The 25,013-nt window shown below is 47.7% G+C and overlaps 2 protein-coding genes across 7 annotated transcripts in view; one reads left to right on the plus strand and one right to left on the minus strand.

Moving 5' to 3' along the window:
• Positions 1–25,013, minus strand: part of SMIM33 (small integral membrane protein 33) — a 28,689-nt gene that overhangs the window by 3,212 nt on the left and 464 nt on the right. Inside the window, exons 2-3 of one of the 2 annotated variants that reach the window (XM_041119371.1) lie at positions 5,791–5,911; positions 442–644 (exon numbers count right to left, since the gene is read on the minus strand). In XM_041119371.1, coding sequence (XP_040975305.1) covers positions 442–500 — 59 coding nt within the window. In that variant the 5' untranslated portion in view covers positions 501–644; positions 5,791–5,911. Of the gene's footprint in view, positions 1–441; positions 645–1,934; positions 2,044–5,790; positions 5,912–25,013 lie in introns of those variants that run through there. The other variant, XM_029998293.2, reaches the window with a different exon arrangement.
• Positions 1,907–25,012, plus strand: ECSCR (endothelial cell surface expressed chemotaxis and apoptosis regulator). Of its 5 annotated transcripts, XR_005931139.1 has the most exons (12): positions 1,907–2,057; positions 12,556–12,597; positions 13,173–13,223; positions 15,168–15,281; positions 15,791–15,838; positions 18,335–18,382; positions 18,978–19,076; positions 20,357–20,455; positions 21,048–21,084; positions 22,474–22,573; positions 23,117–24,546; positions 24,666–25,007. XR_005931139.1 is itself a non-coding variant. In XM_029998291.2 (11 exons), exons 1-11 carry the CDS (start codon positions 2,000–2,002, stop codon positions 23,123–23,125), a joined length of 705 nt encoding a protein of 234 aa, XP_029854151.1. In that variant the 5' UTR covers positions 1,907–1,999; the 3' UTR covers positions 23,126–25,009. The 5 variants fall into 5 exon arrangements, 4 of the variants coding, with proteins under 4 accessions (XP_029854151.1, XP_029854152.1, XP_029854150.1 ...); XM_029998291.2 differs by having other exon boundaries at positions 23,117–25,009; XM_029998292.2 differs by lacking the exon at positions 20,357–20,455 and having other exon boundaries at positions 23,117–25,012.

Consider the following 25,013-nt stretch of genomic DNA (forward strand, 5'->3'; position numbering starts at 1 on the left):
GGACCCTCGCCCTGAGACATGATGCAGCCCCAGGGTTGATTTTTTCTGCCGGGGGTCCCACTGCTGCAGGAGGACCATCCGTCAGCACTGCTACAACCGGCAGCGGTGTGAGTCCACGGGGAACTCCAGACCCCGGGACCCACTCAGGGTCACAGGCAGGAGCCAGCGCCAGGTCGGTGCTCGCACATCTCTCCCCTTGCACGCTGACCACACCAGCAAGGCTGCAGGGATGCCCTCGAGTCCGGCAGCGTTCACCCTCGCACGCAGATGGGTACCATACCCCTGGTCCGGGGATGCCGTGCAGTCAGACCCTCTGCCACCCGGGGGGACCCCGAGCACATCTCAGAGCAGAAAAGTTGGATCCTCCAGAGCTTTATGTCTGCAAAGTCATTACGAAACATGTCTCCCCATCTTCCCATCCCAAAACAACACTGCCCTTACCTGAAAGCTCTTAGCAGACAAGCTGGGCTGAATATTTGGGTTCCGTCTTTCCTGCACATGGGAAGGACGGGATGGGAAATGTCTCTTCCCCCATCCAGCTGAGCGGCCGCAGATTTGGCCACACATTAGAGCTTCTGGGAATTTGCACTCATCTCAGGATTCAGTAAAACCTTAATCTACAGCATAATCTCTGAGCACCACATCTGTGCAAAAGAGAGAAAGATGATGGGGGAGGCTGCTAACAGAGGGTTTGTAAAAGCAAAGGCTGCTGTGGGATGCTGGCTGCTTTTGGCCTGATGGTCTGCTGTAGGTGTTTGAAAAGACCCACTGAAACACAAGAGGCTGCGCAGAGCATGGGAGATCTCTCCCTCCGTTCCTGCCATCGTCTCCCGGCCATGGAAAGCAAGGACGTTGCCAGCTGCAGAAGACACCCCCTTGATGCGCTCCATGCCGTGAAGGAGCAGCTCTGTTGCCCTTGGCTGAGGCTCTGCAGCTTTCCAGGGGGCTGAGGGAGGGGGCTGGACCAGCACCTCGAGCCAGAAGACACAATCCTCTGGATTTGCATCCTGGACACCGACACAGACCCTCCAAGACGGGTGGACACAGCAGCCTTTCCCACGTGGGGACACTAAGACCCTTCTTCTTCCCCCAAGCACCCGTTCACATCCAACACAGGGCAACTTGTTACCCTGAAATTCAAACTATGCCAGGAGGGGACAGACAGACAGACAGCACGTGCATAGACAAGTGCATCACAAGGTTGGGGCCAAGAAACCAAATGCCCCAAATCCCTTGGGCTGGATGGGGGGCAGAACCAGCCCAATTTCCCAGTTCCTCCCCTTGCCAAGGAACTGGGGTTAGGGTAAGTCAAAGCCTGCCGTGTGCTGTGTGTCCTGCGGGGAAGGATGCTGCTGCTACCTGAAAAACAGCATCCCAAAGCCAGCATCCCAAAACCAGCACATCCTGGTGCCCAGACTTGCTGGGGCTGCACAGGGAGGTACAGGGCATGGGCAGCACCAGCTGCTGAGTTACCCTGGCCCCACGAGGAGCAAATATTTCCAAATCCCTCCTGGAGATGTTAAGAAATCCCCTCTCAGGTGGGAGGGGAGGACTGGCTCCTCCAGCAGCAATTAGCCCAGGAAGGACCAACGCGGCCCGCAGCCCTCACGGCTGATGCGGAGTGGATTGGACCTGGGGTGCACATCCTCACCACAAACAAAGCATCTCCCAAAAAACCCAAGCACCATAAAGAAGATACTGAGGCCCAAAGCAGGGCAGGCCCGCCGTCACGCCGCTCTCCCCTGCTATGAGAGCCGAATCCCCCAACAAACTGATGGCGAGGTTTCCTTTGCCATTGGTAAGCGATGTCTCACATCCTCTCCGACCATAATGGGCTAAAAAACACAGTTCCCCTGTGGATTCAGCCCGTTTCCTTCTATTCTTTAACAGGAAGCTCTGCGAGAGTCAGCCCAGGCAGGCAAATCGCTCCTCACCCTCTCGTCCCTCCCGGGATGGACAGAGCCTCAGCAAGGCTGCAGAGCCACAAGCCACCAAGAAGATGCTGGCTCCGTCCATCCATCCGCTCCTCTGGCTGTTCGGCTGCGTGCTGTTCCGAGGTGAGATGCTCTGCTTGCACCCCAGGGAGGGTGAAAGGTGCTGGGCGGGGGGATTTGGGGAGCCCAACTTCACGGGGGGGGCACCAAAGGGAAGCGGCCAGACGTTCGTACGTGTAGTACCTGCCATCGGAAAGCTCAGCGTTTAAATTCAGGGGTGGCAGAAGTCAGGTTGCTGGGAAAAATGTGGCCATACCAGGTTTACAGGGTTTATTTGACGGCGCTAGAATAAAGAACCTGTTTCCTGGTTACCAAAAGGAGTGTTTCTGCTGAGGTTCATGATGCTGAAGTGTTTTGTAGTAAGTGACTTTTGTCAAGTAAGCGTAAAGGTAGAACATTTCAATGTACAGGACATTATTTTCCTCAAAGGTATTTTTTCCTTGGCTGATTTTAATTTTTCCTCTCGTTGATATAAATACAAAGACCATGTACAAGATTCATGCAGAACACGCCTTGTCCTTATTGTAATAATTCTGTTCTTTTGTGATAATTCTGCTTTAACTTCTCTTTCCCACATGAGTCGCGGTGTGGGATGAAGGAACTGGTTTCTTGCTCTGAAGGGTGACAGGTTGTTTTTTCCTGCATCATCAGACATTTCTTGTGTTGCTGACAGCTGTAGTAGCTACGAGCTGAAAAGCATTTGAAGGAATATAGACTGCACCATCATCGCTGCTTCTATTAGACAACCACCTAAAAATAATGTGTCTCCAATCCAAAGTTTTTATCATTAAACCATAGAAGTTGCCTCTGGGTTACAGCTGCTGTGCTGGTAATAATGGGATTTTTAAAAGGCTGAGAGTATAGAAACCAATTCAGTTAGTAGCTGTGTAATTCTTAATAGTAAGAGCACATGGATTGGAAAATTTCTCTCTTCATTAGAGGGCAATACTGCTGGCTTCAGCAAAGGGGTGAATTGTGCCTGGTATCAGACAAAGGGCTTTGAGGCCCCTTGGCCATACTGTGATGCTCCTTCATGCCTGCCCAGAATGCTCTTTTTCCTCTTAAAACTACTTGGTGTGGCTTGCACGGGACAGGAATGCCACAGAGGTTGTCAGGCACCTTCTCCGGCTCCGCTGCATGATGCCAAGATCCAGCCCCCCGCCCGGTGCGGGACGGCCGGCTGCACTGCCCCGGAGATTCACCTCCCGGCTGGACCCAGCCGCTGCAGCATCAGCTGGAAGGGATGCCCACCCTCCGTCCTTCGGTCCTGAGCGCATCACCTCTGTCCTCTGCTGTCCGCTTAAAATCACGGGGCCGGGACCGTTCTCACTGGGTGTGCGTCTCGCAGCTAGCGCCGGACCCCAGCAGGGCCGGTGCCTGCAGACGACGAGAACGGCATGGCTGATGCTCGCTGTGCATCAGCGGATGCTGCAGTTGCACCTCTCCGGCTTCAATCCAAATAACCGGCCTTCCCCACTGTCATGTATGCTGTCTCGCTTTTTTGCATCGATACGACAGTTCTGAAGCAGCTTTAATTTTCTTTTTAATTTTATAGCAAAGTCGCTAAGGTGGTGTAGTACTTGGGGGGAAAGCTTTTGTGCAAAGCAAAGCAGCAGGCTTAGCGAAAGGGGCAGAGGTGGCGTCCGTGATGCCGCTTGTTCCCCAACACGCAGGCATCTGGAGAAGGGAATTAGAGGCTCTTGAACAAGATGGAAGAGCTCAGATGTCTCCCTGCACCTAAGGAGATGGAAGTAACCTTGCAGGAGACAGAATTTGCTTTGGCTGGAAACTAATACCTGCCTGTTTCCACACCGGCGCTTTTTTTTTTTTTTTTACTTTGTGCAAGTTCATTAATTTATTAATGAATTTATTATTTCTTAATTTAAACTTCTAAGCTCTCATGGTTATTTCTAAAAGGAGGTTCAAATACTGTTATTTTGCAGTTGCTGAAGTGGGAGGGTTTGGAACATTTCCAACCTGTTTTTCCTCCCCCAGAAACACTTAACAGAAAATTTGTCCAAACAAACCTCTTCCTATGAACCGTTTCCATTACAATGGGCAGGCATTTTCCAGACAAAAGATTTCCACTGAAAAATTCCTCCTCGAAACTGATGAGAGCCCAGCAGGATTTTCCCACTGTCGGTTGCTCCATCCACTGCTCTCCTTATCTGCGCCACAGGCAGCAGATGGATAATGCCAGGAGAAGCATGGTGGATCAAAAACATATATGTATGTCTATATATATTTTCGATACAATAAAAAACATGGCGTGCAGGTAGAGGACAGACATTCAGCTACCAGGACACCTTCCAGATAGAGTACTTGCATCCTTAAACCAGGGCATCCAGTGCATCCTAAAGCTGATTCCTTGGCCAAAGGAAAGGCCCGTGCAACCGTGACCTAGTGAACAAGGAAGAGAAAGCAGGAGGTGGTTAGGAGAAATGTTTGTTCACAAAACAAACTGCTCCCTTCTAGTAACACGAAACCCTGCAGATGACTCTGCAAATCCGACCAAAGTGGCCCGAGACAGTTTCCAGGAATTATGTCCCATTTACAATAGGTGAGTCAACAACAGGTGTCCTCGGAGGGGATGGTGCTGGTAACCCAACACCGGGAATGCTCCTGCTGGGAAAGCCAAGACATGGGCTTAAGCCCAAGGCTAGAAAAAGAGATGTGTGTCTTGCATGGCACCAGCAAAAGCCACCACTGCCAAGCCTTGGCTAGAAGGTCTCATTACTCCACTTCCCAGAGGAGCCCACTCAGCATGACCCAACCACCACAACGAGGAGGAACCTCCCATTTGGTCTTTTTTGTCAACTTACAGGCTGGGTGGGCTGTTTTTACCTTCCAGCTGAATCACCCCAGCACAGCAGAAAGGAGCAGAAAGTCCCGTCTAGTACCTCTGGCTGCAGTGGTGTTTGGAGATATAAAAGTTTCAGGGAGACTTTGCTCCAATGCTGGTAGCTGGTGAAACTTGCTACAAACCTGATGAAATAACCAGGGATGCGGTTAAATGGCACTGCCTAACTAGCAATTGCATTTCACAGGTTAGGGAGAATATTCTTACTCCTTGGTGGTGAGAAACCACTGGCTTGGGACCTGGTTCCCTAAGATCAAGGTTTTGCTGGTCTGGGGACAGGGATGGGACAGGAACATCGTAGTACAGAAGCAAAGCTAGTGACTTGGGCTTGCCACCCTACATAAAGAAAAGGCAGAGAGAGCTCACGTGGAGCTGTTTGTGGCAGCAGTGTGGGTCCATGGAGGTGCAGAGCATGTCCATCCAGAGCAAGCCAGGCAAACCCTTTTGGCACTGGGGACAGCCATCACTGGTTCTGGGCAAGAGAGGGGATGCAAGGTTGGTCACCCCTACCTTTCCCACCATCATCAGGCACAACTGCAGACTCTGCATGCTCCCAAGGGCAGCACAGCTCTGGGCAAGCAGCACCAGACATATGATTCAATAAGCTCCTCTCCTATGTTAGTTAGAAGTGTCTCTGGAGTTGCTAAAAATCTTGGAATCACACTGAAATTAGTGTGATTAGAAATGAGGGAGAAACTTATCACGGCTGATGATGCGCCGGTTGGAGACACAGGACCACTGGGCTTTGTGTCTGCCGCTTATCGCAGCCACGTAACACTCCCATGCCTTGTTTTCCCCAGATATGGAATAGGAATAATTGAATTACTTCTTCCATGAAGTGCTTTGAAACCTGGGAATAAAACTGAGGTGATATCACCAGGGTCAGTCACCTAAAATCTAGACTCAGATGAAGCTTGTCAGGCCAAGGTGCTTTACCTGCTCTTTAGCTGCCGCTTCTGCAAGACTCAGCACTTCAGGCAGCAGCTGCGGGGTGCCTCCCCAGCACCAATGCGCTGAAATGACTGAATACAGGCAGGGACGTCCTTCGGCCACTCCCCTGGGGGTTCAAGCCAAGAGACTTAAGAAAAGAAAGTGGAAAGAACAGGAATTATGAGAAATCCCTTTGCCACCAGCCCCTTACACACCTTGTCTCCTGGGTCACCAGGTGGGAGCTGAACCGATCCCAGCAGATCACGCTCCTGCGTGGTGGTTCACGAACACCGCACGGCCTGGCTGCTACCAGCAATGCCCAAATAAACCTGGGGAATCTTGGAATTACTGGAAAGAGTAACAAATTTGTGAATGAACTTGGAAGTGGTAGCAAAGAGCCTCCATGAACTTGGGGGAACCAAGACATGCCTGGTAGGCACCTGCCACTGATCCACCACGTTGGCTCTGCTGCTACAGGGGATGGTGTCACAGGGCTCTGCGGACGCCTGTCCGGAGGTGTAGTGTACAAGCAAATACAGCAGCTGATCTCCTGCAGCAGCTGGAGCACACAACATTTGGAACAAAATCATACAAACTGATGAGGACCACCTGCGAGGTGGCCAGTACATTGGCAGGACCTTGGCTGGTGGCCTCATCAAGGTGTGAAAGCAGCACTGCTGAACTAGCCTGCAACTCGTGACACGTCCTCTGCACCTCAGTTTCCCCATCTACGGAAAACAAAGCAAAGCTAACACTACCCCTCTCCTCTGTAAAGTGCTCTAGATCTGCTGATGAATAGTATTACTTTTAAAAAACTGTAGGTAGGCAAAAAGCACACGCTGAGCTCCGGCTCCCATCAAGCCTGGATAGGTGGTCCCCATCCTCCATTTGAACTGGGCATGGAGTGATTTCCTCCTCCAAAACCCCAGGCCCAGCATCAAACCCTTGGAGGAGCGTAGCCAGGAGAAGGGCAGGACCCACATCACCAGCACCACAAAGACCAGGAGCAAAACCAGAGCTCCAAAACAAGCAGGTCGCAGAGGAAACTGGAAACAGTAAGCAGCTGGGAGGGTGATGGCACAGCAGCATGATGGAGCAGGTGTTTACTCCCCAAACACCATGGAGCAATGGTGGTGCAGCCAGGAGAAAAGCCAAGCCGCTTTGCTCTTCTAGGAGCAACTGCTTTTTGTGGAAAAAACAGACCTTAGCACGCACAGTGGTGTGGCAGAGCCCACTCCATGCATGCGGTTTCCCCACATTGTTTGTCTCCCGGCTTGTTTTCTACATTCAAGTGGTTTTTAATTGACTTCCCCTAAGATGTGTTTCCAGAACAGCTCACCAGAGAGGACCACAAAGCATGATGCTCAGAGAGGATGCCCAGGCCTGGGTGCAGCCCTTGAGGAGGGGCAGAGGAAGGCTAAGATTAATTTTAATTGCTGATGAGATCCGGGTTTAATTCCTGGCTCTCTAAACTTCCCATAACACTTTGGCCAAGTCATTACAATGCAGAACCACTTGGCAGTGAGCTGCCAAATGTCCCCATGTCATTGGGGAATTAGATGCTTAAATACCTCTGTGGCTCTGGGACGTGATTTAGGCTGTCAGTTATCCAGCCTGCATAACGACTCTTTTCCTCTCTCTCTGCCACAATTTCCACCTTACCTGTTCTGCTGTGAGACACTCAAGGCAGAGGCACCTTTTTCAGGTGCTTAATAAAATAGGACCTAGACTTTTGCAGAGCTCTCTGCTTTCCAGGTTTCCTAATACAGGATTTTTTTCCATGTGAAAGTCCTAAGAATTGGGTGTTGTTGCTCTCTGCTGCTTCAGCACCTGCTGCGTTTCACCCAGGAAACAGCTGCATTTGTGTTAAGCAGTCAGTATATTTTTGTCATGGGTCATTTGACAGAAATGCCAATATAGGAATTGAAAAGTCTAATTTTACGTTGCTAGGTCTCTTTTCTGAAAGCATTTGTTTAAGCAACCTGCAAGCAGAGGGTGATGCTGAGGTTGGTGCAGCAAGGCTGCACAATGCCAAGTGGGCTCTGCAGCTCCCTGCCATGTAACAGGCTACCTGGGGACAGGTAGGACATCACCACATCTCCCCCCAAAACTGCCAGGCAAGGAGAAGAGTCCAGCGAGTCCAGGGTTACATGTCATCGGGGATAGACAGTCCCTCTCCGTTACCAGTTCTGGTGGACAGGACCAGTCCCAGTCCCTGGGCCTTCATACTGGTGCCAGAGATCCTCCCCTGTGACTCCATCCCTCTACAAATACAGACCGGACAGCACGAGCCCTTCTGGAGCCTCATGTAAACCCTGCTGAAGTGTTTCCGACAACTGGCGCAGGTCTCTGCTACAGCAGTGCTGCTATACGGAGGCTCTGATGGAAAGTTTGGGGGTTTTAAATGTCAGTGCCTCTCTTTGGTCAGCAGCTGGAGAAACCACTCTTTAAATGATTGCCAAAAATAATACCAAAGCAGAAATACCTAAAATTCACCTTTTTTTGTTTTGCATCATTCTCTTTTTGTGCCAAGGAGTGAGCAGGGTGAGTTGCTGGCTCTGGGAACATCTCGGCTGCCGTGAGAGAAGGCTCCATGGAAAGACCCCTCTGCTCTTAGTCTAACACTCACATCTAACCTCACAAAAGAACTACTGCAAAGAACAGAAATCTAAAATCCCCCTGCTCATCCTCTGGAAAAGTTAACCAAAAAGCAGCTAGCACTGAGTCAGAGCTGAAATGCACCTGCAGCTCCAACGTGCTCCTCTGCAGCCCGACGGCTCTGGTGGGTAATCAGGAGTTTTCCATTACAGCAAGAGCAGAAAGCTGTTATCTCCCGTCATAAATCCCTCAGCGAGCTCCCCGTCTCCACCTAGAACTGCACAATCCGGCTATAAATCACTTGCACCCAAACACGCAACAAATATCTTGGCAGTGCTTACGCTCAATGGCGAGTCATTTGAATGGCTTTGATGTTTATTGCAATTACAGCTGCGCTGGCTGCATCCTGACTATTATTGTTAGCTGTTTATATAGCCAGGGCCCTTCATGGAGGGGAGCAGGGCCGTGCTGGCAGTGGCACCAGGAGGAAACGGCGTCCAGCACCGTTCGCATGAGAGTCCCCCGGGGATGTCTGCGGGGAGCCGCGACGCGTGGCACTTTTTTGTTTGTTGTACCCATCCTTCTGCCCAGCCCCACGACGTGACCTGGGTTTCTTCCTGCTTCGCACACGTCCGTTCCCCTCCGATGTAATTCAACTAGGATGCTAAGCACCTTCACCAAAAGAAAACACCTAATATAACAGGACTTTTGATTATTTGAGTTGGCAGGGAAGGCATAACAAGCAGCAGTGGCCAGAAGTCAGAGCCAGACCTGCTCTGCTTTGAAAAAACATGCAGTTGTGTTTAGAGAAGCCATGGCCATTTATTCCAAGTGCCAAAAGGGGATCTCCATCTCTTGGCCTTTTCACAGCAAGACCGGTCACTTCTCCGCAGCAAGGCTCACATGCAGCAGACCAGGGCGAGCATCTGCTTAGACAGGTGAACTCCAGGGACTGAGCACTGGGAAAAAAACTGCTTATTCATCTTATTTACAATAACCCCAGGGTTTAGTTTTGCAAATGGAGAACTCCTTATGAGCCAGTGGTCTGGTGTGACCTTCAGCGAAGGGCTGAGCTGCGGTGGAAGAAAACATGGAGTATGATCCTCTTCCTCTTGCCCTAGCGCTGGGGATACTGGAGCTAGCCCATGGGATGGTCCCAACGGGGATGGCAGTACAGGGCGATGGCATCTCCCTTGCTCTCAGCTTCCTCCTGTCCCTAGAGGCTCTGTTCAAGCTCTCAGATTTCTCCTCAGCTGCACCAAAACCACTGGAATAAACTGCCAGCTCAGCACCTTTACCCCCCTTTTCCTTTGACAAAGACTAAGTGGAGACAACAGCTCTTTCTTCAGCAACTCTCGATGCTTTCATGTGCCATGTACACTAAAAAGCACCTGTGATAATTTCAAGAACATGTGTTACAAGCAGCTACTTCTCCCCATGGGAAAATAAGACAATGGCTTCTGCAAGGTGATTTTGGAAAAAGAGAAGCTGTTTGAGCTTGGCAGCTGCTAGAGGATATTGGCCCCCATGATGATCTCAGCACACTATTTTTTGTGCTGAATGTATAGAGTATCTTAAGGCATTTGCAAACCAGCGTCCAGAAGTTGTATTGTAAAGCTGTTTAAGCAGAGGAAGCCCAGACAAAGAGAAAACTTGGCAAACTCTTAGGATCAATGGAAACAGCCCAAGTCACCACACGTTCTCCATGGAGTCAGCTGGGCCCCCGGGGAGCAGGCAGTGCCCCACAGCATCCCAGGCAACAAGGCTGCAAAAGGGCACACCCCCCTTCCTCAAAAGAAGCATCTCTATCTCTTTAAGAAGGGCAACCATGTGCCCAAAAGATCTTTTTTTTCATTATATTAGTTGATTTAGTAAGTGATGTTACATCTGTCCATAATCCTGTCTATGTTACTAGACTGATGCTCATTTAACCTGCTCTTCAAAGCCTGCAGACAAGGATATCCCATAATTCTCCTTACACAATCACTCCTAGCAACTCACTATCCTTATGTTAAGGCAGTTTCCTATTGCCCAGCCTCTCTTTTCCTTGCTGCAGTTAAAAGTCCTCGTTTTCTGGTCCTGTTCCCAATGGATTTAGAAAACCAATTAGTCCCTTCCTCTCTGTGTAATTAAAGATCTGATCATGTCTACTCTTTCATGGACTAAACAAGACAGTTTTGCCAGCCTGCTGCCCAGTAAGCTAGAAGAGGAAATCATGGAAAAGATCTGAAAAGTCAGATTTGATTTTCACAGCCAAATCCTATCTGGAAAGAGACCATGTTTTATTATGTATTCACCGTGGTTTACACACTGTTTTGGTTCCTGTTTGGCCAGGATCATTGTCATAAAGCCTCAGACAAAAAAACAATTATGACTCCAACGCAGTTACGTGAGAAAAATGAGATCAATCAGGAGCTCGTTACACCCAGACGGTCCCAAGGGGTGAGCTCTGAGCCAAGCCCTGATCACATACACTGGATGCTAAAGATCTCATTCCAGATACACACTGCTATCAGGGCATTCATCTGACCTCTTTCAGACACCTACAGCATAGGTACCTACCACAAAGTTCATCACCTACATCACCTCTACAGCTCCTGGTAAGAAACGGGATGTTGCAGGCTGTGGCTCCTCCAGCCACAGCTAGAGTAAGGTAGAAATCTGAAATAGGTAAGGTAGAGATCTGAAACAGGTCAGAGCAATAGGGTTTTAGAAGTGCCCGGTCCTCTCTTTGGTGAGAAAGAGACCCTGGAGATGAGCTCTCTTGCAGGCTGGTTCATGAGAGATGTAAAGTGGCACATGAGATGAATCTTCCATACAGCGAGGACAGATTCTGGCTGTAAATGGGCACACAAGCACTGCTCTGCTCTGGCTAGTGCTGCGTTGCTGGACCTCCCCTCCTGCCACCCCAGGAGGCACAGCATCCTGCAAAGGCACTGCACCTCATCACAGACCACTGCTGCAATGGAGTTACGCAGCATTACAAGGGGACAGCGAGCTGGAAGGATTCAACCTTTACCGTCCCTTTTTGTCTGAAACCTTTAGCCCTCGTGGGACTCTGGTGAGATGGATCACTGGTGGGATCAGATTCAGCTGGTTTCTGTAGCTGTAATGTAGTGTCCTTCATTAATCTTAACTACAGGCAGCACCAGGATTACCAGCGATAACCATTTAAAGATACCAATTTGGATGTGCATTTCCAAAACAACAGACTCAAAGTCACCTTTTCAAAGTTAAACCAGTTGGGTTTGATTTGAGTGTTTAAAGTGCATTTACATTTTCGAGTTCTTGTCCCCAAATATGGGAACTGGACATTTCTTTTTTCTGCTTTAAATGGCAGTTTAAATTGGCACCTCATCTAATCACAGGACTCCAGGAGCTGGGGCTTAAAGAAAAATACCAGGGATCCTGAGAGTAGGCAACATGGGGATTTGGTGCAGGGATGCTTTGTCATAAAACAAACAAAAAAAACAAACAGAAACACCTTTCAGTTGAGAAACTAGGGCCTCAGTGCAACACCTGCAATCCTGGGAGAGCAAAGCCTTGCATGGACTTACAGGACTACCCACCGCTACCAGAGAAGGCAGCTCCGAGTCGGTCCCCAAGCTGCAGCCCCCTCGCTGGGTCCAGACTTATGTGGCCACAAGGCTTCAGCCACCTTCCCAGGATACAAATACACAGGATAGAAGGATCAGAGGTAGGAGACAGGAAGGAAAAACAGTCCCATTGGCTTCTGGAAGCCTTTACAAACCTTATCAAGTGTGTATCTTAACTCTTTAAACAGCTCCAGACTACAGGTCAAATGGCCTTTCTCCACCAAGACTGAGCTGGAGGCAAAGAGCTCATGGGGAGGGAAGGACCCCACTGGTTCGTATGGCCTTGCATATTCCCTGTCAGAGAGGAAGATGGCTCCATGAAGGGTTCGGCTCCATCTCGAGAGGAGGGCATTTATCCTGGCTGAATAAACTCCAGTATTAATTTACTCAGAACCTGATAGTTTTGCACTCAGTGTTTGCTACTACTACTTTGCTAATGCTTTTGGGGAAGTCATGTATTTCAAAGTCATTCCTACAGAAGATGAGGAAAACCCAAACCACAAAACCAGCAAGAACAGCAATGCATTAGTGACAGTCACAGATTAGCACCACTAATACTCTTATTCTTTCATTTCAGGTACTACAACCTCCACAGACTCTTCTGTCCATGCTGTAACAGGTACCTCCTTGGTTGTGATCTGCTTTGTATGTCCATTTGGATGTAGATGCACATGCCCATGTGGGGATGCAAATGGAGAGCCCACAAATGGGAACCAGATTCAAAACTCACATCCGCTGAAGCACCTTCTCCCAGGACCCTGCGTTGCCCACCTCTGCCTGCCCCATCTATCATCATTCAGCCCCAGATCTCCAGAGGCCACTGTGCCCCAGAAGATGACCTTGCTTGGTTCCCTTTTTTGTCTGGAAGAGAGCAATGTGGTGTTCTGGAAAGCCTAGCGAAAGCAGAGGGATCCTGCCTCATCTTTGCTCCCCATTTCCCCCAGCTGTTTCCTACCAGTTAACATGCTCTCCTCCATGGATCCTCAGAGCCAAGGTCCCTTTGCCCACAGGTCCCTATGACCACACCGGTGACAAACCCTCTCCTGAGCATCTCTTGCCCCCATCACCCTTTCAGCTCTCATTGGCTACAATGGCCCCTTTCTGGCCCATCCTTCAACCCTTCCTGCGGGGATGCCACCAACAAGGAGCACGTGTAGGAGACGTCACCTCCATGTCTCTCTGCTTGGGTTACAGGTCAATCCCAATCAACAACACACGGCCCTGAAGTAAAGGACCATACCTCAGGTAATGCTCATCTGGAGACCTAAGAGTCTCAGGGACTCAGGGCTCAGGGACATCCTGGCTTGTAACTGGTCTGACCTTCAGTCTAGCTGGGCCACCCAGTGATAAATTGGGCTATGCGGTGATAGGTTAGATGAGAACAGTGTTGGGAAGAAGGAAATTTTGTGGTGTAAGGGCTTCTGATCCAGCCAGCTCACCCCAGAGGGATCAAGCCATGGAGGTGAGCAAGAACAGGGAAAAATCACTAAACTGAATAGGGAGAAGCAGGGTCAGCAGGTCAAAACCCAGGGAAAACCCTGGGCTTTGCACAAAGGACACGACTGCCCAGAGCCCAGGAGCCAGCCTGGGCAGTGTCTGCTTTGCCGCATCCTCCTGCCCGGCATCACCCGCTTTGCTTGGCAGCTCTTCGTGCAAGGACCGTCGGGTATGTGCAGTACGTGCAAGCACAGTGCCTCGCACACCAGGTCTGGCCTTGGCTCCTGGCGTTGTGACAGAAGAACAGCAATGAAATCATTGTTGTAAGAGCTTCCCTGCATTACATTTGCTGTTCAATACTGCTCTCTTGACAAGCCTGACCGCATTTTCTTTTTTTAACTAAAAACTTCCAGTGCTTTGCACACCCTCAGTGCCTCCCATACAACAGGTCAACATGTTCCCCATTTCTCCAAGACGAAAAGGGGAAGGACAAAGAGGCTTGTCCTAAACTGTACAATGTTTGTGTCGGCACAGGGACTGAACGCTGCCTTAGCTCTAATTCAGTTATTCATGTTGGGGGCTTTGCTTTGTTATCTACCTTCATGGAAACAGCAATCACTCACAAGGATAGAAAAATATTTAAAAGTAATATGAACTTCTGAGGAGCTCCCTTAATTTATTCTCCTTTTTCTGTTCTCCCCCTCTGCTGAAACCAGCTACAGGACACTACCACATGTACATGGTCATGCAGAAGCCCTCCTACTAATTGGGCATAGGGAGGTGTTAGCAGAAAGTTACATGTTTCAGTCTGAAAATACACAAAACCAAATACACAAGAAGAGACCTCTCCAACTCCAGATCCACATCTGTTAGTCCACTTGGATCTCTGGAGACAGATCTCTTCCTGCTATACCTGGGGGAGGGAAATCTTTCTAAGCATAGCTACCCCTCCAAAGGGACCCCAAAAATATAAAGGAAAAGCATCTCAAAAAGATCTCAGATTCTGCTTCCATGCCTTGCAGAAAAAAAGAAACTTACTCCTAAATTTGAATATTTTGGTGAAGCATTTGGGCAAAAGGGGAAAAAAAAACCCAACCTTAAAACCATTTTCACTCTTTTCTCATTTTTATTGGAAAGCCAACTGAAGTCTAGACAAGGAACTTGCCTGTAAATTCCAAGCTGGTGATCTACAATTGCTTGCAGAGGGCTTGTTGAAAGCTTTTTGCCCCACATCTTGCTCTGGATCATGTTCTTGCTATGCAGCTTTGGGTAGCAGGTTGAGGAAGATGACAGAGCCTCCAGACCACTGCAAGAACTGAATTATTTGTGCTTAGAGACTCTCAGTGAAATAAAAGTCAGCATTTCAGATAATGAGCAAACACACACGTGGGTGCCAGGCAGCTCTAGGCAGTTAAAGTGTCCAGTGATAAAAATACCTTCATTTTCAAAGCAGGAAAAAAGTGGTGGCAAAAAGCAGACTTTCTCCATGTGTCTCCTGAGCTCTGCCAGCTCATCACCTCGGTACACTAAAAAAAGCAAAAGCTAATGCCGAAGCACAAGAGCTCCCTGACTCTGAGCAGGACGAAGGCTATTTCTTTGTCTACTTATGCCTGTGCTTTCCCTAGCAGATTATCCATAAGTCCCAAGGAGTCTGAGGACTCTGTCCAATAGCCATGCCCTCCTCCAAGCTGTTTTTGAGCAGTGCATGGGGTGAGCAGAGCTCTTTGAAGTAACGCTATGCTTCCTCTACAGAGTCTTCAGTAAAATCAACACCACCAACCCACTTGAATCTCCCCTCTGTGGGTCAAACTACTACAGCCAAATCCTCTTCCATTGCTGCAACACTGCTAGCATTGACTGTGCAAGGTAAGTATGGAAAACTCAAATTTTGCTCAGGCAGGACCTGTTCATGCATCTCTCCTTATCCAAGCAAAACTGGGGGGCATCAGAAAGACTGGGCTAGTCCATGCCCTGCTACTCAGTAGCAGCAACTTTTGAATCTCTTTGAGTCTTTACTATAAGAGCAGCTCATTCCAGCTCCCCAAAAGCACAGGGCTGGACACAACCATGACCTAGATGCGGCATCTGCACAGCAAGCCCATATCAGAAAAGCCAGGTCATGCTTTACCAGGTAATGGTTTGTGGAGGAGCTACAGGCACCGCGGCCTCCCCAGCAGACCTCTCCCAAGCCCACCTCTCCTGTACACTCTCTAATTAACTGCACAGCTTGCTAGTTGGACATCTTGATGTTTGTTTGGAGGGGAAGTCTCACGCAAACAAAGTTTTTTACCCCGTGGAAACCCCACAGCTCTCCATAGCACAATTAGTAGCAGCGTCAAGAGTTAATTCTCCTTTCCCATGTTTTCTTTATCCAGATGAAAAGTCCAGTGGAAGCAGAAGCACAGCAGCTTCACCACTTCAAGGTACTTTGTCCTTTTATAGAGTAACAATGAGTTTAGATAATTTCATGGCAATTAGCTTACTTGGTTCACATGGTGCCGGTTATCTAACCACTGGTGTCTTGGTTTCGGCTGGGATAGAGTTAATTTTTTTCCTAGTAGCTGGTATAGTGTTATGGTTTGGATTCAGTACGAGAAGAATGTTGATAACACACTGATGTTTTCAGTTGTTGCTAAGTCGTGTTTATACTAAGTCAAGGATTTTTCAGCTTCTCATGCCCAGCCAGCAAGAAGGCTGGAGGGGCACAAGAAGTTGGGAGGGGACACAGCCAGGACAGCTGACCCAAACTGGCCAAAGGGGTATTCCATACCATGCGACGTCATGCCCAGTATATAAACTGGGGGGAGTTGGCTGGGGGGTGGGATCGCTGCTCGGGAACTAACTGGGCATCAGTCGGTGAGTGGTGAGCATTTGCATTGTGCATCACTTGATTTGTATATTCCATTCTTTTATTATTATTATTCTTATTATTGTCATTTTATTATTATTATCATCTTTATTATTTTCTTCCTTTCTGTCCTATTAAACTGTTCTTATCTCAAATCATGAGTTTTACTTTTTTTTCCTGATTCTGTCCCCCACCCCACTGGGTGGGAGAGAAGTGAGCGAGCAGCTGCATAGTGCTTAGCTGCTGGCTGGGGTTAAACCACAACAACTAGTCTTCATCTTGGGGTTGAGCTATCAGTAACACCCAAAATCATGTCTAGTAACCTTACAAGCAGTGACAAAACACAGGTCCAAATGCACTTAACATCCTCTGCCTGGGATGAACTTGAACAGTTGAAAGGCTGATCTATGTTTAGGAAAAGGGAGCCCTTCTAACATCCTTTAAAAAAATTTTTTTTTGCTTTTGACAGTTTGCTTAGCTCAGCCTGTAAGCAAAAATTGGAGAATTCAGTAAGAGTTTTATCAGAATAAGGGCAGAATCCAAGAGAGTTGGAAGACTGAAATCTGAGAACTGAGCGGATTCCCCAATAAAGATTCGGCCTCAAAAATCTGTAATGGTCAAGACTGAAACTGCTCTGCCTCTCCAAGTACCTCTCAGATCTTCTCTAATGCAAGCAAGGTTAAAAACCTGTGCTCAGCTCTGCCTGCACAGATGTCCAGCCAGCATGCCTGTGCCCAGCTAAGCCAAGAGCCTTTTGCATCAGAGCAGATTGCTATTAATTATTACCCTGCTTTATATCTGAAAAGCTCCATACATCTTTGACTATAGAAATGTTGCTGATGCTTCCAAAAGGAAAGTCTCCTGTTGTGTGAGACCCAACATTTCCCAGGGATGGGGTATCCATGCCAGGCTCAGCAAACCACAGCTTCTGCCCACCGCCTGTGGCTGGAAGAACAATTTCAGAATGAAACAAAGGGTTTGATGACTGGTGGAAAAAATTGCACAGCAGTAGTCCTGCTTCTCAGGTGTGGTTACCCATTTCTGAACCAGTTAGATTTGTTATTTCAGACTGTTTCCCCTTTTTCTTCTGACTTTTGGCAAAATTACATTCCAAAACAGGGATGTTTTCTGCAAGACAGAAACCCCAGTTTCAGCTGCATGCCCTGCGGTCCACTGCAGAGTGCCAGGAGCTGTTTCACACTTCTCCAGGCAGCACATACTTTTGGCCCACACTGCTATTGGGAAGGTGGGGATGGGAAGGGAGGAAAGAAGATCTTACTTGACCTACAGATGATCTTCTGAAGCTCTAAAGTATCACTTTTAGTCTCCCAACAGGGCCTGTAGCTCTTCATTAAGGTCAATGCAGATAATCTGGACGTTCAACACACGTCCAGGAGGCAGCAAAGGGTTTTTTTCTCTGTACAAGTGAAACCTACAGGCTAGCTTTAAATTTGCTTGCACGGGCATTGGAAGTAGCTGTCACAAACCAAACAGCTTCATATAAGCCAGTTCATCCCACTGAGAACTGGAGTCCTTGCTCGAACAAACCTCTACGCTCCCATAGCTAGACTACATATGGTGTGCAAGTTAGCCCAACTCAAACTAGCTGAATTACTTCTAGATAACCCAGGACAGCATACCCACTAATTCCAACTCCAAGGACAAGCCAAACAGTCAATCCACACCCATATTCTGCAGAATTTCTTCCCCTAAGCAGATTTTTTTTTGAAGTCTCAACATTTATGAGCAATAGCAAATCTATAACCTTCCCAGTTCACTCGTCCGGTATTCAACTGCTGTATCTGCCCAAAAACTGCATCTGGGACTGCAGAACCTGAACAGTTTATACAAGGGTATTTGAATTTTGGTTCCCCGAGTTTCTATTTGGGCATGGAAAATAGTACAAAGTATGTTTGGTGGGAAGGTTTTAGCCCAAGTAAGAATTCCATGTTTCCCCAGATATCACCAGCATTATTGTGAACCCATTCTCCTCTCCAGCATGCCCATTAATTCTTTTGGTTATTAGATGACACTAAAAGACAAGACTCGCATTCTGTGTTTCTCTATGCAGGTCAAGAGCCCAAGAGAAGCGAGAATACCACAGCATCAGCAACTCAAGGTGCTTTCTCCTTTCTCATGCAGAGAGATGGTTATCGTGAGATGCTTTACAGCCCTTTTCACAGCCAACAGCAAGGCCATCATACTGCTATCTTCAAGGCAGCATGGTGAATGGACAACGAGTACCTGAGGGATGCTAGCCATCCCATCTAGCCCTTGAAAAACCTGTAAAGCTCCACAGAAGTAGCACTTCGGGGCAACCTGTTGAGCCTGGGAACAGTGGTTGTGACTCACAGCAGGAAACATGCCACTACGGCAAAAGCTTGTAAAATGAGGGAGACGGGATAAGCCTCGCCCTCAAACACACTGCTGGATCAGTCCTTCACCTGCCACGCTCAGTTTCGTCACTAGGGCCCCAGAAGAAAACCCTGTGGGTCTTCTCAGACTGTCAATAAAATGGGCCACGCCAAGGCAATCTGATTCCCACATAGGTCTTGGTCACTTTGCTGTTAACATTGATGGGGCTGGCCAGGATCCAATGTTATTCTCTTCAATAAAGTGCAAGTGTGAGTTAGGTCCTCTAGCACTACTAGGAATCCTCTTCCCAACTTTGGAAGAAAGACTTTTATATAAAGCTACCTTTTCCCCTCTTGTAGGCACCTCAAAGCCAGTCACCCCAACACCGAAGCCCTCTGACTACTTGCCTGTGCCCACTCCGACAGATGACAAATCACCACTGACGGTGGCAGCTTTTGGTAAGGTCTTGTGCAACCTGGGGAGAGGAAGGGGATCTGTTTTGCCAGACCACACTGGTTTGGACACCCAGCCTCAAAGATGCTTCCCTGGAGATGGCTCCACAGTTTTCTTCTTCAGCATGCCTGATCCTGGAGTTTTCAGAGTGCAAGGAAAAACCCTTGAGAAAAAGACTCATCACCAGCAGGCAATAAAGCACCTAATAGATACTCCCAGCCATGCCCAGTATACAAGGGACAGACAATTTGAAAGTCCATCATGGCTACACCTTAGCTTGGGCTCTTGCTCCCAGCACCAGTGTTTGCCCCAGCTCCATGTTAGGACAAGACCTGGGCACAAATGATCCCATGCTATGCCTTTGTTTCCCTGATAATGTCTAGAATAAATAAGCTACCCGCCTGGAAGCTTAGAAGATTTTTTTTCCCTGCAAACCTGCTAGGACTGCATTTCCACCCTGCCTTACTGCTCTCCCCTGTACACTTGCACCCTGACTGGCAGGAAGCAGCTGAGTCCTCCACATCCTTCAGACTGTGGAAGGATGGAGCAAGAGATGCCATACCTTAACCTGGCAACAGATTTGAAAATAGGCACAGGGTAGATTTAGAGACCCACTCTGCCTTGGGCTATACTGTCCCCCTCCTCCATGAAGATGAGCAAAAAAAAACCAGTTTGCTCATTCTTATCACACTATAGGAAGAAGTGTTATTTCAGAAGCATTTTTAAAAGTCAAGTGTTAATTTCATAAGTATCATTTGCTTATATCCTCCAAGGGAAGCCACAAGAAGTTCTGAAGCAATCTTAACAGGACAAGATTCCCGTGCAAAGAATAGTTTGATTTATCGAGGCCTGATGTCAGAATCAAATCTGCACTTGGCCACTGGTTTATGAGACAGATAACATTGTTCACAGACTTTAGCTTGTCTCTCCCCATTACATTACACATTTATCTGACTTTATGCACTTTTAGGGTAAGATTTACCAACTGTAGTAAGGACATACTGACTTCAATCAATCCCCAGTGTAATCAGCTGACTTCTGCCCTCCTGGCACTGCCTTACCAATTAAGTATTCATCAGAAGCCCTTTAAGGCTAAAACACAACAGTATAAAGCCATTTGCTCTAGTGACTACTTACTTCTCTGCCTATTACATGCCATGCTCATTTTAATGAAAATACAGATTTCCTAGCCAAGTTTTGATGACAAAGTCTCTCCACTACCCCAGAAGCCGAGGACAGGCACATTGTTATATCAATTGCAGACAGTTCTTTCCTCCATCCCCAGGTGTCATCAGCTTCATAGTTATCCTGATAGTGGTTGTGATCATTCTGGTCAGCGCGGTCAGCCTGAGATTCAAGTGTAACCACTCAAAGGACTCAGAAGGTATTTGCCTGGGGTGATCTGTCTTTCCCTAATCAAAAAGTCATCAGTTTCTACGTGGATCTGGCAATTCCTAAAAGACGCTTTTAAAAGCTTACACAGTGGGGAGGTTTTGAAGCCAAACTAGAACGCAGACTCAGCAGTTAGGAGTGTAGCATGACCACCTCTTTAGAGCCCCCATCTACACAGGGAAACAGTCTCAAGTTTGCTGCAGTTAAATGTGCAGATTTCCAAAGGTGGGCAGCTCTTCCAGAAGTCATGGAGTTTGACACTCCTTTTCCCCAAGAACCCCATTTCCCACTAAGCAGTGCCCACTAGAGGGCAAGGCTGCTCTACAGCAAGGCAGGTAACTGCCAAAAAACCAAAGGATGCTAGTGACTGAACAGGCAGCAATGCATTCAGTCCTGCCTGTACCTCACGTTAGTTGAAGAATTTTCTCTAATCAACTCTCAAGTATCGCCCATGGTGTCTCTAATCTCATTTGGATTTCATTTATAACCCTGTACAACGTATTTCTGAATATAGCTGACTTATTTTATTGCTTGGCTGTGATGTTTTCTCACCTGTACATTACCAACTGCCTTTCTCCCTCCAGACAAACAGAAACCAGGGACCTCCATGGTATCAGAGAGGTAAGGCTGCTCACACTGTTCACATCCTATTGAAAATGCCAATTTTATTTCAGAACTAATTTTAGCAAGGAAAAGAGGTTGCTTTGGTTATTTCAGGTGGAAGCATTTCAAGACATCTTTGAGACAGGTAAAAAAACAAAATGAGCACTGATAGAACCTCATCCTCTTCCTGATGGAGTCAAAGGTAGCAGCAGTTCAATATTTAGGGGCCTCATTTCAAAGCTGCACTGATATCTGTGAAGACTCATCACCTCCCAAAAGCAGTTTGCTTGTCTGTCTTTGCCTAGATACAGACTTGAGGTCTAAACTTGGGCTTCTGAATCTCAGAGCAGCCTCAGTGAGATGAGATCAGGTCCCCAGAAATATCTTCCAAGAAACCTATTACCATTATCTAGCAAGAGCAGGATAAGGGGGGCCCAATCCAGAGACCTTTGGAAGAGAAGTACCAAGCGGAGGATGGTCCATCCGAACCCCACGGTCCATCACTGCTACCCAAGAAGAGAGGCTGCATGTGGGAAAGCTGCAGGAAACAAGAGCTGGAAGGGAACAAAACACGTTGCTCCTACTTTTTTCATCTGATAGTTTCCTACTAAAGTCATAAACCCTGCTTTGGAAACAGGCAAGGTACACAGGGAGCAATGTCCCTAAGTATTTAGGTGTCAAATTTGCATCAACATCAATGGTTCCCAAATACCCTTAATGATCATGATCTAAGTGATCTGCAGCCACTGAGGCAGGACTTATCAGAGCAGAGGACTGTGTCCCCTGAAGGCACCCTAATCCTCAAGGTCATCCAGTCTCCACAGGCACTAAATGCATATTCCAGCCCTCAGGGTAGGGAGAAAGGGGAATTCCACCTTCCTAACACTTGTAACTCTCACTCTTAAGAGAGACCCTGACAATACCTGAGCAGCAGCATCAGATACAAAAATATCCACGGCTCCCTTTGAATGACAAATAAACTTAAGGGCATAGGACAGAGGGACACGGTAATGTTTCCTTTTGTTCCAGTTCTGGTAATGGCTGCAGGGCTAGAAGGTAATTCCGTCACTGAGAACCAGATCCAGACTGCTCCTTGATTCTGCCTACAAGTAGTGACACAGGTGACAACGGTGCTTTCTATCGCGCAAACCAGCGCCGTATCCGAATTTGTCCGAATACACTGCGTGTTTCCCCAGAGACCTCCGAACCTGTGTTCAGACAAGGGATGGGCAATTTAGCGCTAAGGACGGGCCTGAATCAGGACAGCAGCTCAAAGGGCAGCACAAGTCAACCCTGGTCCTACGTACTAGCCAGCCTCAGCCTTGGCTGTTTGCCTCCAGTTGTGTGCAAAGAAACTTCCCTCTCCCATTTTCCAGAGTAGTTAATACTGCCTTCTCTTCTTGACAGCTGCTCAGCAGGCACAAGCCAGAAGGACAACAGCATCACTCTGATCTCCATGAAGAATATCAACATGAACAACAGCATGAGTTACCCGCTGTCAGAAAAGGTTTCCCTTTTAAGCCTTGCTTTTTAAAGAGTTAGCTGGGGATTATTTCTCTTGCTGGATAAGAGCATGCCTTTGAGGTATTTCTTTGCTTTCCTATTCCTTTAGAAAGATAATAAAAACCAGCTGCCATCAAACTCCTAAAGGTCCAAACTGGTTCCAGTGAGCCTGGCAAAAAGTTTGGGTGCCTATCTCAGGTTTAACCAAGCTGCCTGAACTCAAGGTGTCAAGTATACCTCATGTATATATGTGCCATCACCTAGGGCCAGCCATCAAAGTTGGAGTGGTTTGTCATTAAATGAAGAGGTAAATAAGCTAGCCTTGAGAAATGAAGGTCTCGCCCTCTAGTCCAAGCTTACCCACTCCTGCTCCACGGGTGATGTTGAAGCACATTCCTCTCAGTGCTCTCAGATCCATTCAACATGAGTAATTCACATCATTTTCAGTCATTTTAAAGCTGGGACTGAGTTTGAGCGAACGCATTGCTTAACTCATTTTGCCAGCCCAAACAGGCTGCTGATGCACCACGTTTCGTTCCTTTTGCAGGTGCTATGAAGTCAAGGGCCCAGAACTTGAAGCTGACACATGACAACCAGCAGTGACTTTCTAGGTTCTTTTTTTTTTTTTTTTTTTTCCCTTTGGGGAAAGAGCAAGGGTGGACTTTATGTATAAATTATTACGTCCTTTCTGATCAATACATTTACAGTAGCATCCCACATAGCTTCGCCACTTGGGGTCTAAGGGCTTTCTCCAGTTACAGCCTGCCATGCTCAATGGTTGATATCTAACTCTATTTTTTATATGCCTTCAAACATTCAGATTATTCCAGCAGCAAGAAGCACCAAGGCACCATCTACTTCACTAATAAACTGCTGCCTTAGATTAATGGCCTTTATAGTCTGTTCCAGCCAGTCACAGGCTCATTAATCAGTAGAGCCCCACACTGAGTCAAACCCGTGCATTACAAAAGCATGATCTGAAGCTGAAGGCCTAAGGGGACTTAAATGGCCAAGTGCTAGGTCAAGTCCCAGCACGACTGCTCCACACCCCTTATCCTTGATTCCCTCATTGTCCCTACTGTGGTGGGGATGATCAGATCCACCTACCTCACAGGGTTGTTGTGAGGTTATGTTAATCACTGTCTGTAAAGCATTTGGAGAGCCATGAATTAAAGGTGCTGCTGAAATGCAAATTGCCATCTTAAATATTTTATTATTAATAATGGCACTTCAGGCAGGCAGATCGCTATCCTCCCACAGGTCCAACATGCTCAAAGACTCACCTAGAGTGTAAATAACAAGGTCTCTGCATAGACAGGGTTTTATCTGAGTGTAAAAAGGAGTGGCCACAAACAAAATGCTGACCTACTTCAGCTCCTGAAGTTTGGTAGCACGAGTTTGCTGGGAGAACTTCCATGTTGTGCACTGCCACTTTCCCAGAGCTTTCTGATAGACCAGAAAAGCAGCATCCCCTTCCACAGATCAGTCAGAGCACCCACCTTACCGCAGCACCAAGAACCACCAGTGCACCCCCAAGTCACCACGATAACGAGAACAGTCCTCCGTTAGGCTCCACAGTGCAACAGCTCATGTTTGGAGCCAGCTGGTTCACAACCCAAGCTGGCTCAGACCCAGCCGCCAGTCACTTACTGCCTACAGCAAAATACTTATCCGTGTAAGTCAAGCGACCGAGGATGATGGAGATGTCAATACCCAGCCTCCACATGACTGTAAGAGAAATGATGCGCTGTTGGGTATTTCTGGAGGTCTCAGCTGCCTTACTCAGCAGCATAACATACTAAAGCACTAACTCTGCAACTACCTTTGCCTCTGCTCATCTTCACTGCAACTCCTGCTTGCAAGCTTCACCAGCTCCACAGTCAACACAGACCTCCAGAGTACCTCATCTACCCGGCAGCAGTATATCGAGATACTACCTTCTCCTAACATGAGCATCAACATCCATCAACCCTGAAGGTAAACTGTGACGTTAAGGAAAAAAAGATCTAGCCGAGCACTCAAAATAGGTATTGCTGCACACATCCCCCTGCACAGTTTGATGAAACATAATAATTTAGCCTGATTTAACTTTATAGGATGGATAAGCGATGTTTACTGGAACATGCAGTGCTGGAGGTAGCTGTGCTTTGCAGCTGGCAATGAAGCGTTCAGCAAAATAAATGCAATGTTTTCACAACTCCTGCTAAGATCCAACACGCTTTCTATCTTTAACCAGGTAGTTTAATAAGGTATTTTTTAATAAATAAAGCTTTTCTGGTAAAATTCCTGAAAAGTAAAGTTACATCACTCTGCTCACACAGCCTCCACCAGACTGGTGAGTTTGCTTAAGCACAAAATCCCAGGCGATTCCCAGCTACGGGGATCCAGACAGCTCCAGAACCTAGAGACCTGCAACTTGCTGCGCAAAGCCTCACAGGTATGTT

Source organism: Aquila chrysaetos, chromosome 22 (assembly GCF_900496995.4).
Source record: "Aquila chrysaetos chrysaetos chromosome 22, bAquChr1.4, whole genome shotgun sequence".
NCBI lineage: Eukaryota > Metazoa > Chordata > Aves > Accipitriformes > Accipitridae > Aquila > Aquila chrysaetos.

What these genes read in the sequence shown, in the direction of transcription:
- ECSCR (XM_029998289.2), top strand. Translation starts at nt 2,000, where the DNA reads ATGCTGGCTCCGTCCATCCATCCGCTCCTCTGGCTGTTCGGCTGCGTG. An exon ending in TTCTGTCCATGCTGTAACAG is followed by an intron (nt 12,598 to 13,172) that starts GTACCTCCTTGG and finishes CTTGGGTTACAG; the next exon opens with GTCAATCCCAATCAACAACA. An exon ending in AGCAGCTTCACCACTTCAAG is followed by an intron (nt 15,839 to 18,334) that starts GTACTTTGTCCT and finishes TTCTCTATGCAG; the next exon opens with GTCAAGAGCCCAAGAGAAGC.